The 20006-nt window shown below is 44.0% G+C and overlaps 1 protein-coding gene and 1 long non-coding RNA gene across 3 annotated transcripts in view; both read left to right on the forward strand.

The window, feature by feature from the left end:
• LOC120019042 (cAMP-dependent protein kinase catalytic subunit alpha-like) overlaps nucleotides 1-14212 on the forward strand; it is a 30205-nt gene extending 15993 nt beyond the window's left edge. Inside the window, exons 4-9 of one of the 2 annotated variants that reach the window (XM_038962277.1) lie at nucleotides 57-139; nucleotides 2503-2629; nucleotides 5467-5562; nucleotides 6070-6192; nucleotides 12931-13095; nucleotides 14010-14135. In XM_038962277.1, the coding sequence (XP_038818205.1) occupies nucleotides 57-139; nucleotides 2503-2629; nucleotides 5467-5562; nucleotides 6070-6192; nucleotides 12931-13095; nucleotides 14010-14135 (720 nt within the window). Of the gene's footprint in view, nucleotides 1-56; nucleotides 140-2502; nucleotides 2630-5466; nucleotides 5563-6069; nucleotides 6193-12930; nucleotides 13096-14009 lie in introns of both variants that reach the window. The other variant, XM_038962269.1, reaches the window with a different exon arrangement.
• A 179-nt stretch (nucleotides 14213-14391) lies between these two features.
• Nucleotides 14392-19633, forward strand: LOC120019234. The gene is made up of 2 exons (XR_005472311.1): nucleotides 14392-18253; nucleotides 18314-19633. It is a non-coding gene; the product is annotated as an uncharacterized LOC120019234 (long non-coding RNA).
• Nucleotides 19634-20006: the final 373 nt, after the last annotated feature.

The raw sequence follows: 20006 nt of genomic DNA on the forward strand, positions 1-20006 counted from the left end.
TGTGTGTGTGTGTGTGTGTGTGTGTGTATCAGTAACAGATCCTGTCTGTTCTGCAGGACAACACTAACCTGTACATGGTGATGGAGTATGTACCGGGTGGAGAGATGTTCTCTCATCTACGACGAATCGGCAGGTTCAGGTACGTCTACACATCAGAGCTGAGCAGTCTGAAATCCCACTCAATGCTCACAGAGCGGTCCGGCGCTCACGTCCTCGCTCACAGAGCGGTCCGGCGCTCACGTCCTCGCTCACAGAGCGGTCCGGCGCTCACGTCCTTTCCCTCGCTAAAAATCACTCACACGACTACCGCTCCAAATTCACTCCATTCATTTTGTATAAAAAAGATCATCTAAAAAACTCCTCATCTACTTTTGTGACTTGGTACCGTTTGGTTTTGAAGCAGGCTGTCTTAAGGAGCTTCAACATTTCAACATCCTGTCACATGCTATTGAACCGAGCTGATGCTATGCCTCTGCTGTGTTAAAAACGACAGTCTCTTTCTCTCATTCATTGACGATCAGATACTTCAGTCGGCTCTGTTGTCCTCACATGTATCAGTTGATAGACAACTTAACACTGTTACAAACTTAGACTCCTGTTTTTTAACAATAGCCTAAATAGACATCTCCTGTAGACATCTCCTGTAAACATCTCCTGTAGACATCTCCTGTAGACATCTCCTGTAGACATCTCCTGTAGACATCTCCTGTAGACATCTCCTGTAGACATCTCCTGTAGACATCTCCTGTAAACATCTCCTGTAGATATCTCCTGTAGACATCTCCTGTAGACATCTCCTGTAGACATCTCCTGTAGACATCTCCTGTAGACATCTCCTGTAGTCATCTCCTGTAGACATCTCCTGTAGACATCTCCTGTAGACATCTCCTGTAGACATCTCCTGTAGACATCTCCTGTAGTCATCTCCTGTAGACATCTCCTGTAGACATCTCCTGTAGACATCTCCTGTAGTCATCTCCTGTAGACATCTCCTGTAGACATCTCCTGTAGACATCTCCTGTAGACATCTCCTGTAGACATCTCCTGTAGACATCTCCTGTAGACATCTCCTGTAGACATCTCCTGTAGACATCTCCTGTAAACATCTCCTGTAGACATCTCCTGTAGACATCTCCTGTAGACATCTCCTGTAGACATCTCCTGTAAACATCTCCTGTAGACATCTCCTGTAAACATCTCCTGTAGACATCTCCTGTAGACATCTCCTGTAGACATCTCCTGTAGACATCTCCTGTAGACATCTCCTGTAGTCATCTCCTGTAGACATCTCCTGTAGACATCTCCTGTAGACATCTCCTGTAAACATCTCCTGTAGACATCTCCTGTAGACATCTCCTGTAAACATCTCCTGTAAACATCTCCTGTAGACATCTCCTGTAATCATCTCCTGTGCTGCTGCATGGGTTCATTGGTTGTCTTACAGTCTGTTACACAGGCTGTGACCTATTTCTTGGTTGACTCATATCAACATCTCTGCATGTGGGGTAGGCTAAAGAAATACAACAGAATAGGCCTAATTAAAAGAGCAGTGATGATGGAAATGCTAAATGCTAAAGTGCTGGGCAGAGAATATGACTTGAGCTGGTGGCTGAGAGGCCGACACTCCAAACATTTTTTAAATCCGCTCCTCGCTCCACTACAGCTCCACTTCACTCACATCCTCTGCTACACACACACACACTCTCTCTCTCTCTCACACACACACACACACACACATACACACTCACATCCTCTGCTACACACACACACACACACTCTCTCTCTCTCTCACACACACACACACACACTCTCTCTCTCTCTCACACACACACACACACACACACACACACACACACACACACACACACACACACACACACATGCTACTGGATTGGGCTAGATTGTAGATTCTATCCAAATTCCATGTAATAGAATAGAATCAAGTTGATCCTCCTTTATTCTATTCTACTGTGTTCTATTTAGTTACTGTAGTACTGTCATCTATTCTACTGTATTCTATTTAGTTACTGTAGTACTGTCATCTATTCTACTGTATTCTGTTTAGTTACTGTAGTACTGTCATCTATTCTACTGTGTTCTATTTAGTTACTGTAGTACTGTCATCTATTCTACTGTGTTCTATTTAGTTACTGTAGTACTGTCATCTATTCTACTGTATTCTATTTAGTTACTGTAGTACTGTCATCTATTCTACTGTATTCTATTTAGTTACTGTAGTACTGTCATCTATTCTACTGTGTTCTATTTAGTTACTGTAGTACTGTCATCTATTCTACTGTGTTCTATTTAGTTACTGTAGTACTGTCATCTATTCTACTGTATTATGTTTAGTTACTGTAGTACTGTCATCTATTCTACTGTATTCTATTTAGTTACTGTAGTGCTGTCATCTATTCTACTGTTGTCTTCTCTGCTTATTTGCTTATGCATCTCTCTGTCTCTCTCTCTCTCTCTCTCTCCCTTCCTCTCGCTCTCGTGTAGTGAGCCTCATGCTCGGTTCTACGCGGCTCAGATTGTCCTCACCTTTGAGTACCTGCACGCCCTGGACCTCATCTACCGAGACCTGAAACCGGAGAACCTGCTCATAGACCAGCAGGGCTACATACAGGTGACATAGCATGACATACAGCTACCTACAGGTGACATAGGACGATATAGAGCTGCATACAGGTGACATAGGATGACGTAAAGCTACATACAGGTAATTTAACCTGATGTAGGGCTATGAACAGGTGACATAAACCGACATAAGGCTATGTACGGGCTACACACATTAGGTTGTAATATTTTTATTTAGGATGTTATAGACGGGACAAAACCGAGGCGGGGAATCAAAGGATTGTTGACAACATGTCAACTATATTTCCTCTCCAAGTCTTTATTGAAAAAAGACAAATGTGCACAAGAAGCACTTGTTGTTTCTCAAATACAGAGCATTCAGAAGGTATTCAGACCCCTTGACTTTTCCAACATTTTGTTACGTTACAGCCTTGTTCTAAAATGAATTAAATCGTTTTTTCCCCTCATCAATCGACACACATTACCCCATAATGACAAAGCAAAAACAGGTTTTTAGTTTACAAAAAAAAAAACTTAAATATCACATTTACATAAGTATTCAGACCCTTTACTCGGTACTTTGTTGAAACACCTTTGGCAGCGATTACAGCCTTGAGTCTTCTTGGGTATGACGCTACAAGCTTGGCACACCTGTATTTGGGGAGTTTCTCCCATTCTTCTCTGCAGATCCTCTCAAGCACTGTCAGGTTGGATGGGGAGTGTCGCTGCACAGATATTTTCAGGTTTCTCCGGAGATGTTCAATCGGGTTCAAGTCTGGGCTCTGGCTGGATCACTCAAGGACATTCAGAGACTTGTCCTGAAGACACTCCTGCGTTGTCTTGGCTGTGTGCTTAGGGTAGCTGTCCTGTTGGAAGGTGAACCTTCGCCCCAGTTTGTGGTCCTGAGCGCTCTGGAGCAGGTTTCCATCAAGGTTCTGTCTGTGCTCCGTTCATCTTTCCCTCAATCCTGACTAGTCTCCCAGTCCCTGCTGCTGAAAAACATCCCCACAGCATGATGCTGCCACCACCATGCTTCACCGTAGGGATAGTGCCAGGTTTCCTCCAGATATGATGCTTGGCATTCAGGCCAAATAGTTCAATCTTGGTTTCATCAGACCAGAGAATCTTGTTTCTCATGGTCTGAGAGTCCTTTAGGTGCCTTTTGGGAAAACTCCAAGCAGGCTGTCATGTGCCTTTTGCTGAGGAGTGACACAGCATTCTGCAGCGATACGACATCCCATCTGGTTTGCGGTTAGTGGGACTATCATTTGTTTTTCAACAGGACAATGACCCAAAACACACCTCCAGCATGTGAAAGGGCTATTTGACCAAGAAGGAGAGTGATGGAGTGCTGTATCAGATGACCTGGGCTCCACAATCACCCGACCTCGACCCAATTGAGATGGTTTGGGATGAGTTGGAACGCAGAGTGAAGGAAAAGCAGCCAACAAACGCTCAGCAAATGTGGGAACTCCTTTAAGAAAAGCATTCCTCATGAAGCTGGTTGAGAGAATGCCAAGAGTGTGCAAAGCTGTGATCAAGGCAAAGGGTGGCTACTTTGAAGAATCTAAAATATATTTTGATTTGTTTAACACTTTTTTTGGTTACTACATGATTCCATTTGTGTTATTTCATAGTTTTATTATTTATTATTCTACAATGTATAAAGTAGTACAAATCCTTGAATGAGTAGGTGTGTCCAAACTTTTGACTGGTATTGTATGCAAATACTGTATGTAAATAAGGTTTTTATTTTTTATGAATTTGCAAATAAATTCTAAACCTTTTCACTTTGTCACTATGGGGTATTGTGTATAGATTGATGAGGAACCTTTTTATTTAATCCATTTTAGAAAAAGGTCAAGGGATCTGAATACTTTCCCAATGCACTGTATAGTTACATCGTTACAGTTGTTGGTTAGCTAGCTAGCGGATTTTAGCCATATTAGCATAGACGTGACGAGCGAAAACACTTCAAAACAAGACATGCTATCAATAACAAGATAACACTAGTTGAAACGAACCACCTACTGTCCCACATGGCAGGTTCTTGTCATTGTTGCTTTCTGGCCGTTCAGAATCACAACAACACAAGGACGTTCTGCCGAACCCATCGTTTTTGTGACGTTGTCAGCTAACCCGTCTATGGTATAAACCCCTTCCTGTGTTTGCAAACATTGCCGCAACGAGGGCGATGTGCGCAAGTGGGAGTTCTTATTGAACGGCAGCAACAACAAAAAAACTTTATTTACATGTTGCTTATGAGTGAATTTCACACGACTTTTGGTTTATAATTCGATTTTAAGGCTCGTATGAATTTCCTGCTTAATATAATGTTTGTGTCATCATCGCAAATCAACTGCATTATACTTTAAAAACACTTCAGCTTCAACCGGTAAAATTACTCTTTGGCTAGCTTTAGCTACAGCCTATATCAATGAGTGTTAGCATTCTAGCTAAGAACTGCTGCATCTAAAATATTTATTTTGCAGAGATCACAACCTAATATGATCTTAGTGACTGTTCAAGCAAGAATCAAAACATCATTGTAAGCATATGAGAACCCCCCAAAAGTTAATTTGTTTAGAAGTATTAAAAACTTAAATCAAAGCTATGTTGAATGGGCGCAGATGGCTTTCTCACTGCCGCCAAGAGTTTTGCGCATCTGTGCGTGACGTCAGTGTGTCGTGTCCTGGAAATGGTTCTATTACATGCGCTTACTGTATATGTCTGTGTACCTGGCTCTACAACAGTGGTTTATAGCGCAGTCTCTGCTTCCCCCTAGTGGGAAACAGTGGTACTGCAGATTCCTCTGTAGCTACTATTTAACTACTGCGTAACTGATGCAATGGGTTGTATTTTCAATGGTCTCTCTCTCTCTCTCAGGTGACAGATTTTGGTTTTGCTAAGCGTGTGAAAGGTCGAACCTGGACGCTGTGTGGAACCCCAGAGTACCTGGCCCCAGAGATCATCCTCAGCAAGGTGAGCCGCAATGGAGGCCCAGTGGCTTAGGGGTGGGTTTCTGTGCAACTACTTCAATGGAACCAAAAAGGAGGAATCAGCTGTCCCTGTGGCTTAGCACTGAATGTATTTCTGTGCAACTACTATAATGGAACCAAAATGGAGGAGGCAGCTGTCCCTGAGGCATTACTTTACTACAGACCTCAGTTACTTTCTCTCTCTACCTCCAAACCTCAATGTAACACTCAACATGGTAAATCTCTCTCCCTCTTTACCTCCCTCCCTCCCCCCTCTCTCCTTTCCCCTCTCCCCCCTCCTTTCCCCCTGATTCCCCCCTCCCTCCCCCTCCCTCCTTTCCCCTCTCTCCCCCCTCCCTCCTTTCCCCCTCCTTCCCTTCTCCCTCCTTCCCTTCTCCCTCCTCCCTCCCTCCTTTCTCCCTCTCCCACTCCCCTAATTCCCCCCTTTCTTCCCTCCCTCCTCCCCTCCCTCCTCCTCCCCTTCCCTCCTTCCCTCTCTCTCCCTCTCCAGGGGTATAACAAGGCGGTAGACTGGTGGGCGTTGGGTGTGTTGGTCTATGAGATGGCGGCCGGTTATCCTCCCTTCTTCGCTGACCAGCCCATACAAATTTACGAAAAGATTGTCTCTGGGAAGGTGAGCTGGGCTACTGTAACGGACAAGTATGTGCCGTAAGATCACTCCATAGCTAGCTTGAAATGTTGCCAACGGAGCTATCGAGTAGGATCCTTTTCTATAGCACAACTGGTTGGCGCGTTGTTAAGGAGGGCGGTCACGTGTGTTAGCGAGGCAGAGGGCGCTGGGTTTGGGATAGTTTACCCGGAGTTGTAGTCAGAGGGAAATAGCTAATATTGCTAAACTAGCATACTGACTGGGTTTCATTACGTTGTGTTGCAAGTGGCACCTTTCCCTGTACGAACTACTTTTGACCAGGGCCATATCACCCGTTTCCCTTTATGCATATTTCTGACCAGGGCCATGGCACCCATTTCCCTTTATGAACTACTTTTGATCAGGGCCATGGCACCCGTTTCTCTTTATGAACTACTTTTGACCAGGGCCATGTGACCCGTTTCCCTTTATGAACTACTTTTGACCAGGGCCATATCACCCGTTTCCCTTTATGAATACTTTTGACCAGGGCCATGGCACCCGTTTCCCTTTATGAACTACTTTTGACCAGGGCCATATCACCCGTTTCCCTTTATGAATACTTTTGACCAGGGCCATGGCACCCGTTTCCCTTTATGAACTACTTTTGACCAGGGCCATATCACCCGTTTCCCTTTATGAACTACTTTTGACCAGGGCCATATCACCCATTTCCCTTAATGAATACTTATGACCAGGGCCATATCACCCATTTCCCTTTATGACTACTTCTGACCAGGGCCATGTGACCCGTTTCCCTTTATGAACTACTTTTGACCAGGGCCATATCACCCGTTTCCCTTTATGAACTACTTTTGACCAGGGCCATATCACCCGTTTCCCTTTATGAACTACTTTTGACCAGGGCCATATCACCCGTTTCCCTTTATGAACTACTTTTGACCAGGGCCATATCACCCATTTCCCTTTATGATCTACTTTTGACCAGGGCCATATCACCCGTTTCCCTTAATGAATACTTATGACCAGGGCCATATCACCCATTTCCCTTTATGACTACTTCTGACCAGGGCCATGTGACCCGTTTCCCTTTATGAACTACTTTTGACCAGGGCCATATCACCCGTTTCCCTTCATGAATACTTTTGACCAGGGCCATATCACCCGTTTCCCTTTATGAACTACTTTTGACCAGGGCCATATCACCCGTTTCCCTTTATGAACTACTTTTGACCAGGGCCATATCACCCGTTTCCCTTGATGAACTACTTTTGACCAGGGCCATATCACCCGTTTCCCTTTATGAACTACTTTTGACCAGGGCCCATTGGCGTGACATTGCTGAGCTGAGATCATAGCTAGCTAACTTGAATAACTTTTGTGTGTAATACGTTGCGCTATTGAAACATACAGGCAACTATAATATATCGACCATAATCACAGAATGATTTCAAAAACACAACTCGAGTCGCATTCCAAATGTCCCAGTCAGGAACAAAGTGTGTTGCGTGGAGTGAGTGATGACACAGCCATCAGAGAAGGTAGTGTCACACAGGGAGATGATCACCTCTCTTCTATAGAGACGCTGAATGTCGCCTAAAAGTGACCCGTTTGCATCCCTGGGTAGTCTCCCTTTAGACTCAGTGCTTCAGTGTTCTGACACTCCTACGATGGATCCCTATGGGCCCTGTTCAAATGTAGTGCACTATTTAGGGCATAGGATAGCATTTGGGACTTCTACCTACCCTACACTATATATATATATATACAGTGGGGAGAACAAGTATTTGATACACTGCCGATTTTGCAGGTTTTCCTACTTACAAAGCATGTAGAGGTCTGTCATTTTTATCATAGGTACACATCAACTGTGAGAGACGGAATCTAAAACAAAAATCCAGAAAATCACATTGTATGATTTTTAAGTAATTACTTTGCATTTTATTGCGTGACATAAGTATTTGATCACCTACCAACCAGTAAGAATTCCGGCTCTCACAGACCTGTTCGTTTTTCTTTTAGAAGCCCTCCTGTTCTCCACTCATTACCTGTATTAACTGCACCTGTTTGAACTTGTTACCTGTATAAAAGACACCTGTACACACACTCAATCAAACAGACTCCAATCTCTCCACAATGGCCAAGACCAGAGAGCTGTGTAAGGACATCAGGGATAAAATTGTAGACCTGCACAAGGCTGGGATGGGCTACAGGACAATAGGCAAGCAGCTTGGTGAGAAGGCAACAACTGTTGGCGCAATTATTAGAAAATGGAAGAAGTTGAAGATGACGGTCAACCACCCTCGGTCTGGGGCTCCATGCAAGATCTCACCTCGTGGGGCATCAATGATCATAAGGAAGGTGAGGGATCAGCCCAGAACTACACGGCAGGACCTGGTCAATGACCTGAAGAGAGCTGGGACCACAGTCTCAAAGAAAACCATTAGTAACACACTACGCCGTCATGGATTGAAATCCTGCAGCGCACGCAAGGTCCCCCTGCTCAAGCCAGCGCATGTCCAGGCCCGTCTGAAGTTTGCCAATGACCATCTGGATGATCCAGAGGAGGAATGGGAGAAGGTCATGTGGTCTGATGAGACAAAAATAGAGCTTTTTGGTCTAAACTCCACTCGCCGTGTTTGGAGGAAGAAGAAGGTTGAGTACAACCCCAAGAACACCCTCCCAACCGTGAAGCATGGAGGTGGAAACATAATTCTTTGGGGATGCTTTTCTGCAAAGGGGACAGGACGACTGCACCGTATTGAGGGGAGGATGGATGGGGCCATGTATTGCGAGATCTTGGCCAAAAACCTCCTTCCCTCAGTAAGAGCATTGAAGATGGGTCGTGGCTGGATCTTCCAGCATGACAACGACCCGAAACACACAGCCAGGGCAACTAAGGAGTGGCTCCGTAAGAAGCATCTCAAGGTCCTGGAGTGGCCTAGCCAGTCTCCAGACCTGAACCCAATAGAAAATCTTTGGAGGGAGCTGAACGTCCGTATTGCCCAGCGACAGCCCCGAAACCTGAAGGATCTGGAGAAGGTATGTATGGAGGAGTGGGCCAAAATCCCTGCTGCAGTGTGTGCAAACCTGGTCAATAACTACAGGAAACGTATGATCTTTGTAATTGCAAACAAAGGTTTCTGTACCAAATATTAAGTTCTGCTTTTCTGATGTATCAAATACTTATGTCATGCAATAAAATGCAAATTAATTACTTAAAAATCATACAATGTGATTTTCTGGATTTTTGTTTTAGATTCCGTCTCTCATAGTTGAAGTGTACCTATGATAATAATTACAGACCTCTACATGCTTTGTAAGTAGGAAAACCTGCAAAATCGGCAGTGTATCAAATACTTGTTCTCCCCACTGTATATATATATATATATATATATATACTGTATATATATACAGTTGAAGTCGTTTTTCAACTACTCCACAAATTTATTTTTAACGAAACTATAGTTTTGGCAAGTCGGTTAGGACATCTACTTCATGCATGACACAAGTAATCTTTCCAACAATTGTTTACAGACAGATTATTTCACTTATAATTCACTGTATCACAATTCCAGTGGGTCAGAAGTTTACATACACTAAGTTGACTGTGCCTTTAAACAGCTTGGAAAATTCCAGAAAAATTATGTCATGGCTTTAGAAGCTTCTGATAGGCTAGTTGACATAATTTGAGTACCTGTGGATGTATTTCAAGGCCTACCTTCAAACTTAGTTCCTCTTTGCTTGACATCATAGGAAAATCAAAAGAAATCAGCCAAGACCTCAGAAAAAAAATTGTAGACCTCTACAAGTCTGGTTCATCCTTGGGAGCAATTTCCAAACGCCTGAAGGTACCACGTTCATCTGTACAAACAATAGTACGCAAGTATAAACACCATGGGACCACGCAGCCGTCATACCGCTCAGGAAGGAGACGCGGTCTGTCTCCTAGAGATGAACGTACTTTGGTGCGAAAAGTGCAAATCAATCCCAGAACAACAGCAAAGGACCTTGTGAAGATGCTGGAGGAAACAGGTACAAAGTATCTATATCCACAGTAAAATGAGTCCTATATCGACATAACCTGAAAGGCCGCTCAGAAAGGAAGAAGCCACTGCTCCAAAACCGCCATAAAAAAGCCAGACTACGGTTTGCCACTGCACATGGGGACAAAGATCATACTTTGTGGAGAAATGTCCTCTGGTCTGATGAAACAAAAATAGAACTGTTTGGCCATAATGACCATCGTTATGTTTGGAGGAAAAAGGGGGTGTCACGCCCTGACCTTAGAGATCCTTTTTATGTCTCTATTTTGGTTTGGTCAGGGCGTGAGTTGGGGTGGGTATTCTATGTTCTATGTTGTGTATTTCTTTGTGTTTAGCCAGGTGTGGTTCTCAATCAGAGGCAGCTGTCTATCGTTGTCTCTGATTGAGAACCATACTTAGGTATCCCTTTTTTCCACCTGTCTTTGTGGGAAGTTTACTTTGTTTAGGGCACATTGCCTTTGAGCTTCACGGTTTGTTTTTGCAGTGTTTATTGTTTTGTTCGGCGTCATTTTTATTTAATAAATAAAATGTACACTCACTACGCTGCACCTTGGTCCTCTCCTTACAACCGCCTTGACAGGGGGAAGCTTGCAAGCCGAAGAACACCATCCCAACCGTGAAGCACGGGGGTGGCAGCATCATGTTGTGGGTGTGCTTTACTGCAGGAGGGACTGGTGCACTTCACAAAATAGATGGCATCATGACGAAGGAAAATGATATGGATATATTGAAGCAACATCTCAAGACTTATTTCAGGAAGTTAAAGCTTGGTCGCAAATGGGTATTCCAAATGGACAATGACCCCAAGCAATGACCCCAAAGTTGTGGCAAAATGGCTGAAGGACAACAAAGTCAAGGTATTGGAGTGGCCATCACAAAGCCCTGACCTCAATCCTACAGAAAATGTGTGGGCAGAACTGAAAAAGCGCGTGAGAGCAAGGAGGCCTACGAACCTGACTCAGTTACACCAGCTCTGTCAGGAGGAATGGGCCAAAATTCACCCAATTTATTGTGGGAAGCTTGTGGAAGGCTACCCGAAACGTTTGACCCAAGTTAAACAATTTTAATACTAATTGAGTGTATGTAAACTTGAGTGTATGTAAACTTCTGACCCACTGGGAATGTGATGAATGAAATAAAATCTGAAATAAATCTTTCTCTCTACTATTATTCTGACATTTCACATTCTTAAAATAAAGTGGTGATCCTAACTGACCTAAAACAGGGAATTTTTACTAGGATTAAATGTCAGGAATTGTGAAAAACTGAGTTTAAATGTATTTGGCTAAGGTGTATGTAAACTTCTGACTTCAACTGTATATATATATATATATATATACATATATAGTGTAGGGTAGGTGTGTATATATATATATATATATGCTACCGTTCAAGAGTTTGGGGTCACTTAGAAATATCTTTTTTTTTTGTTGAAAGAAAAGCACATTTGTTGTCCATTAAAATAACATCAAATTGATCAGAAATACATTGTTAATGTTGTAAATGACTATTGTAGCTGGAAACGGCTGATTATTTTTAATGGAATATCTACACAGACGTACAGAGGCCCATTATTAGCAACCATCACTCGTTTTTTCCAATGGCATGTTGTGTTATCTAATTCAAGTTGATCATTTTCATAGGCTTAGCACAGATGAAAACTGTTGTTCTGATTAAAGAAGCAATCTTCAGTGTCTTGCCAATTTCTCGCATGGAATAGCCTTCCTTTCTCAGAAAAATAATAGACTGACAAGTTTCAGAAGAAAGTTCTTTGTTTCTGGCCATTTTGAGCCTGTAATTGAACCCACAAATGCTGATGCTCCAGATTCTCATCTAGTCTAAAGAAGACCAGTTTTATTTCTTCTTTAATCAGAACAACAGTTTTCAGCTGTGCTAACATAATTGCAAAATGGTTTTCTAATGATCAATTAGCCTTTTTAAAATGATGAACTTGGGTTAGCTAACGCAACGTGCCATTGGAACACAGGAGTGATGGTTGCTGATAATGGGCCTCTGTACGTCTATGTAGATATTCCATTAAAAATCAGCTGTTTCCAGCTACAACAGTCATTTACAACAGTAACAACATCTACACTGTATTTCTGGTCAAATTGATGTTAATTTAATGGACAAAAAAATGTGCTTTTGTATCAAAAACAACGACATGTCTAAGTGACCCCAAACTTTTGACCCCAAACTTTTGAACGGTAGTGTGTGTATGTATGTATGTCTGTCTGTCTGTCTGTCTGTCTGTCTGTCTGTCTGTCTGTCTGTCTGTCTGTCTGTCTGTCTGTCTCTGTCTGTCTGTCTGTCTGTCTGTCTGTCTAGTAATTTTAGATCAGCACTGAGATGAGAACCTGGTTCCTCTTCATTCTAACATCTCTCTGCCCCTTTCCTCCTCTCCTCCCCCTCTCCACCCTCCCTCCTGTCCTCCCCCTCTCTACCCTCCCTCCTGTCCTCCCCCTCTCCACCCTCCTCTCCTCCCCCTCTCCACACTCCCTCCTGTCCTCCCCCTCTCAATCCTCCACCCTCTCCTCCGCTCTCCTCTCCATCACCTCCTCACCCCTCCTCCCCCTTCTTCCACCTCCTCGCCTCCCCCTCTCCCCCCCTATCCTCCCATCCTTCTCCTTTCCGCCCTCCTCTCCTCCCCCCTCTCCTTCTCTACTCTCCCACACCACCACTCCTCCTCCCCCTCTCCTCCCCTCTCCTCCCCCAGGTGCGTTTCCCCTCCCACTTCAGCTCTGACCTGAAGGATCTGTTGAGGAATCTACTACAGGTGGACCTGACCAAGCGCTATGGCAACCTGAAGAACGGCGTCAACGACATCAAGGGACACAAGTGGTTCGCCACCACTGATTGGATCGCCGTATACCAGAGAAAGGTGAGGGGTGGGGCCTAACTGACATGTAGGGTACAGTATACCAGAGAAAGGTGAGAGGTCTAACTGACATGTAGGGTACAGTATACCAGATAAAGGTGAGAGGTCTAACTGACATGTAGGGTACAGTATACCAGATAAAGGTGAGAGGTGGGGTCTAACTGACATGTAGGGTACAGTATACCAGATAAAGGTGAGGGGTCTAACTGACATGTAGGGTACAGTATACCAGATAAAGGTGAGGGGTCTAACTGACATGTAGGGTACAGTATACCAGATAAAGGTGAGAGGTCTAACTGACATGTAGTGTACAGTATACCAGATAAAGGTGAGGGGTCTAACTGACATGTAGGGTACAGTATACCAGATAAAGGTGAGAGGTCTAACTGACATGTAGGGTACAGTATACCAGATAAAGGTGAGGGGTGGGGTCTAACTGACATGTAGGGTACAGTATACCAGATAAAGGTGAGAGGTCTAACTGACATGTAGGGTACAGTATACCAGATAAAGGTGAGAGGTCTAACTGACATGTAGTGTACAGTACAATTCCAGGTAACTTTCTCAAAATGCCAGGTTTTCCAGAAAGCCCCTTTCAGCAAGGCACTTAACCCTCATTTCTTCTGTAAGTCGCTCTGGATAAGAGCGTCTGCTAAATTAATGTAACGTAAACAAATGTATTGATATGTTTGAATATGATAATTATACGTGAATCTGGTTTAGTAAAATGCTAAAATGATTGTTTGATGTATATTTCAATATTTATGTATTTTTCCTCATCCTCTGTGTGTGTGTGTGTGTGTGTGTGTGTGTGTGTGTGTGTGTGTGTGTGTGTGTGTGTGTGTGTGTGTGTGTGTGTGTGTGTGTGTGTGTGTGTGTGTGTGTGTGTGTGTGTGTGTGTGTGTTTGTGTGTGTAGGTGGAGGCCCCGTTCGTTCCTAAGTTCAAAGGCCCAGGTGACACCAGCAACTTTGAGGAGTACGAAGAAGAGGAGATCAGAGTCTCCATCAGTGAACAATGTGCCAAGGAGTTCACTGACTTCTAGACCCAACCAGAGAGAGAGGGATTGAAGGAAGAAGATAGAGAAGGAGGGATGGAGAAGGAAGGAGGGAGAGAGAGGGAGAAGGAAGAAGGGAGGGAGAGAAGGAGAGAGAGGGAGAAGGAAGAAGGGAGGGAGAGAGAGGGAGAAGGAAGAAGGGAGGGAGAGAAGGAGTGGGAGGGAGAAGGAAGAAGGGAGGGAGAGAGAGGGAGAAGGAAGAAGGGAGGGAGAGAAGGAGTGGGAGAGGGAAAAGGAAGGAGAGAGAGGGCGGAGGAAGAAGAGAGGGAAGGAGAGGGAGAAGGAAGAAGAGAGGAAAGGAGGGAGAGAGGGACGGTAAACTGGAGTACTGTCTCCTGTTGAATCACAAGCACCAGCTACGAGAGGGAGAGAAGAAGAGAGGGAGAGGAAGATACGGAGAGAAGAAGAGAGAGGAGAGTAAACCAGCAGTGTTGCCTTTTCTGTCCCATATGTGTTTTTTCTACTGTTATTTATTTATTATTTAGTCTCTTTATATGTTTCATCCTTTATGGAGTGTTGGAGTGGGACCTGTCTCTATAACAACTGTCTCCTAGCTACCATATTGGGACAGATACCTGTCTCTGTAACAACTGTCTCCTAGCTACCATATTGGGACAGGGCCATTCTCTGTAACAACTGTCTCCTAACTACCATATTGGGACAGGCACCTGTCTCTATAACAACTGTCTCCTAGCTACCATATTGGGACAGATACCTGTCTCTGTAACAACTGTCTCCTAACTACCATATTGGGACAGATACCTGTATCTGTAACAACTGTCTCCTAACTACCATATTGGGACAGATACCTGTCTCTGTAACAACTGTCTCCTAACTACCATATTGGGACAGATACCTGTCTCTGTAACAACTGTCTCCTAACTACCATATTGGGACAGATACCTGTCTCTGTAACAACTGTCTCCTAACTACCATATTGGGACAGATACCTGTCTCTGTAACAACTGTCTCCTAACTACCATATTGGGACAGATACCTGTCTCTGTAACAACTGTCTCCTAACTACCATATTGGGACAGGCACCATTCTCTGTAACAACTGTCTCCTAACTACCATATTGGGACAGATACCTGTCTCTGTAACAACTGTCTCCTAACTACCATATTGGGACAGGCACCATTCTCTGTAACAACTGTCTCCTAACTACCATATTGGGACAGATACATGTCTCTGTAACAACTGTCTCCTAACTACCATATTGGGACAGATACCTGTCTCTGTAACAACTGTCTCCTAGGTACCATATTGGGACAGGCACCATTCTCTGTAACAACTGTCTCCTAACTACCATATTGGGACAGATACCTGTCTCTGTAACAACTGTCTCCTAACTACAATATTGGGACAGATACCTGTCTCTGTAACAACTGTCTCCTAACTACCATATTGGGACAGATACCTGTCTCTGTAACAACTGTCTCCTAACTACCATATTGGGACAGGCACCATTCTCTGTAACAACTGTCTCCTAACTACCATATTGGGACAGATACCTGTCTCTGTAACAACTGTCTCCTAACTACCATATTGGGACAGATACCTGTCTCTGTAACAACTGTCTCCTAACTACCATATTGGGACAGATACCTGTCTCTGTAACAACTGTCTCCTAACTACCATATTGGGACAGGCACCATTCTCTGTAACAACTGTCTCCTATCTACCATATTGGGACAGATACCTGTCTCTGTAACAACTGTCTCCTAAGTACCATATTGGGACAGGGCCATTCTCTGTAACAACTGTCTCCTAACTACCATATTGGGACAGGGCGATTCTCTGTAATAACTGTCTCCTAACTACCATATTGGGACAGATACCTGTCTCTAACAACTGTCTCCTATGTACTAGGCTACCATATTGGGACAGATACCTGTCTCTGTAACAACTGTCTCCTATGTACTAGGCTAGCATATTGGGACAGATACCTGTCTCTGTAACAACTGTCTCCTATGTACTAGGCTAGCATATTGGGACAGATACCTGTCTCTCTAGCAACTGTCTCCTATGTACTAGGCTAGCATATTGGGACAGATACCTGTCTCTAACAACTGTCTCCTATGTACTAGGCTAGCATATTGGGACAGATACCTGTCTCTGTAACAACTGTCTCCTATGTACTAGGCTAGCATATTGGGACAGATACCTGTCTCTGTAACAACTGTCTCCTATGTACTAGGCTAGCATATTGGGACAGATACCTGTCTCTCTAACAACTGTCTCCTATGTACTAGGCTAGCATATTGGGACAGATACCTGTCTCTGTAACAACTGTCTCCTATGTACTAGGCTAGCATATTGGGACAGATACCTGTCTCTGTAACAACTGTCTCCTATGTACTAGGCTAGCATATTGGGACAGATACATGTCTCTCTAACAACTGTCTCCTATGTACTAGGCTAGCATATTGGGACAGATACCTGTCTCTGTAACAACTGTCTCCTATGTACTAGGCTAGCATATTGGGACAGATACCTGTCTCTGTAACAACTGTCTCCTATGTACTAGGCTAGCATATTGGGACAGATACCTGTCTCTGTAACAACTGTCTCCTATGTACTAGGCTACCATATTGGGACAGATACCTGTCTCTGTAACAACTGTCTCCTAACTACCATATTGGGACAGATACCTGTCTCTCTAACAACTGTCTCCTATGTACTAGGCTAGCATATTGGGACAGATACCTGTCTCTGTAACAACTGTCTCCTATGTACTAGGCTAGCATATTGGGACAGATACCTGTCTCTGTAACAACTGTCTCCTATGTACTAGGCTAGCATATTGGGACAGATACCTGTCTCTGTAACAACTGTCTCCTATGTACTAGGCTACCATATTGGGACAGATACCTGTCTCTGTAACAACTGTCTCCTAACTACCATATTGGGACAGATACCTGTCTCTGTAACAACTGTCTCCCATGTACTAGGCTAGCATATTGGGACAGATACCTGTCTCTGTAACAACTGTCTCCTATGTACTAGGCTAGCATATTGGGACAGATACCTGTCTCTGTAACAACTGTCTCCTATGTACTAGGCTAGCATATTGGGACAGATACCTGTCTCTGTAACAACTGTCTCCTATGTACTAGGCTAGCATATTGGGACAGATACCTGTCTCTGTAACAACTGTCTCCTAACTACCATATTGGGACAGATACCTGTCTCTCTAACAACTGTCTCCTATGTACTAGGCTAGCATATTGGGACAGATACCTGTCTCTCTAACAACTGTCTCCTATGTACTAGGCTAGCATATTGGGACAGATACCTGTCTCTGTAACAACTGTCTCATATGTACTAGGCTAGCATATTGGGACAGATACCTGTCTCTAACAACTGTCTCCTATGTACTAGGCTAGCATATTGGGACAGATACCTGTCTCTGTAACAACTGTCTCATATGTACTAGGCTAGCATATTGGGACAGATACCTGTCTCTAACAACTGTCTCCTATGTACTAGGCTAGCATATTGGGACAGATACCTGTCTCTGTAACAACTGTCTCCTATGTACTAGGCTAGCATATTGCTCCACACATACTGGGATGTGTTCTGAATGGCCCCCTGTTCCCTATATAGTGCACTACTTTTCACCAGACCAGGTTCTACACACCCCAGACCCCTATGGGTTCTACACACCCCAGACCCCTATGGGTTCTACACACCCCAGACCCCTATGGGTTCTACACACCCCAGACCCCTATGGGTTCTACACACCCCAGACCCCTATGGGTTCTACACACCCCAGACCCCTATGGGTTCTACACACCCCAGACCCCTATGGGTTCTACACACCCCAGACCCCTATGGGTTCTACACACCCCAGACCCCTATGGGTTCTGGTCAAAGGTAGTGCACTCTAAAGGGAATAGGGTGCCATTTGTGACAAACACACAATACTCTGCACTCACCTCCCCCATATAGTCTACACACCCCACCCTCCCCCTCTCCTACCTTGTCCTTGTGTTAATACATACACTCAACTGTACACTTCTGTCTTGACACGAGTTCCGTTCAGATGAATAATAATAATAATAAGCCACATAGCAGATGCTTCTATCCAAAGCCACGGTCAGGTGTTCTGTTGTCTGGTTGTGCCCGGCGGGAGTTGAACCTCTATCCAAAGCCACGGTCAGGTGTTCTGTTGTCTGGTTGTGCCCGGCGGGAGTTGAACCTCTATCCAAAGCCACGGTCAGGTGTTCTGTTGTCTGGTTGTGCCCGGCGGGAGTTGAACCTCTAGTGCCGTGATGCTCGTATCAACTGAGCGTTGTGGAACCAGTTCATGTTCTGCCTTCTGAATGACCTGCATTCCTTTTCTCAAATCCGGCCCAGTAGTTTACTCATTCTCACGTTAAACACATCAGAACTCATTTGACATCTTGTATTAGAAAGTGTAATTACATTCTCTAACTCTGTTGTCCAGGATTGAAAATACCATTATATTATCATTATTATTATTATTATTATTACATTGTCTTAACACTCTTCTCCTTTGAATACAATTTGTAAGTCGCTCTGGATAAGAGCGTCTGCTAAATGACTTAAATGTAAATGTAAATACAATTCCATATTCTCTTCTACTCTTTAATGTTGTGTACCGTCGCCTAATATCATAGGGCACGTCCCAAATGACACCATATTCCCTACTTAGTGCACTACTTTTGACCCAGACCTATAGAGCTCTCTGGTCAAGAGTAGTGCACTACTTTTGACCCAGACCCTATAGAGCTCTCTGGTCAAGAGTAGTGCACTACTTTTGACCCAGACCCTATAGAGCTCTCTGGTCAAGAGTAGTGCACTACTTTTGACCCAGACCTATAGAGCTCTCTGGTAAAGAGTAGTGCACTACTTTTGACCCAGACCCTATAGAGCTCTCTGGTCAAGAGTAGTGCACTACTTTTGACCCAGACCCTATAGGGTTCTCTGGTAGAGAGTAGTGCACTAAGTAGGGCACAGTGTTCCATTTGGGACGTAACCGTGGACAGCTGTTTATCTCCTCCATCACAGTCTCCTCAATGTATTTCCAGGTCATCCTCCTCTCAGCCGTGGACAGGCACAATGCTGGTGTATATATATATATATATATACTATATACATACTGTTGCACTTTCTAGGAAAATACATAAGGCCTATAGTCTTTTTAAACCATATGACTGGGGTTGCACAATTCTAAAGTCCCTGGTTTTCCACAAATCCTGGTTGGAAGATTCCTGTAAATATGAGGGAATGAGCAGGAAATCCGGGACTCCTTCCACCAGGATTTGTGTAAAAACTGAGAATTTGGGGAAAGTTCTGGACCGCAGCAGCCCTATCTGATCCTCAGCACTGCGAAGGGAGGTGTTTAAAGACACTATCTAATACCACCACATGAAAAACAAAACTATAAAACACAAAGTGTAATATTTTGCAACTTGAGTATCAGTACAATAAAGTTTTACTTAAAATGACCAACACAAGAGATTGTGTGTGCTGTTTTGTTTGCGTGGTGTAGCCCAGTTTTTCCCATCCCGCTCGTTGTGGGTTCAGTGTACCAGATAAACGCCCAGACATTTGACCACTTTGTTGTATCCCTGAACTAGTTCACCTTGGTGCCTAACTGTAGAATAGATCAGACTGGCTGGGGCTCCCTGAGGAGAGGTCTGAAAACCACGGGGACACACACACCTGTATACCTATTCAATCCATCTTTTATATTTAATTAGAGACCAACGGACTCTGTATAGGCCTATGAGACGCTTTTCCTGTAAGACAGTTTAGCCTTGAGGTGAGAGAATGCAGCAGTCTCCTAATGCAGTCATCCAGCCAACTGTTGGATCTTTAGTCTGGACT

The sequence above is a fragment of the Salvelinus namaycush genome, chromosome 2 (assembly GCF_016432855.1).
Source record: "Salvelinus namaycush isolate Seneca chromosome 2, SaNama_1.0, whole genome shotgun sequence".
Taxonomy (NCBI): domain Eukaryota; kingdom Metazoa; phylum Chordata; class Actinopteri; order Salmoniformes; family Salmonidae; genus Salvelinus; species Salvelinus namaycush.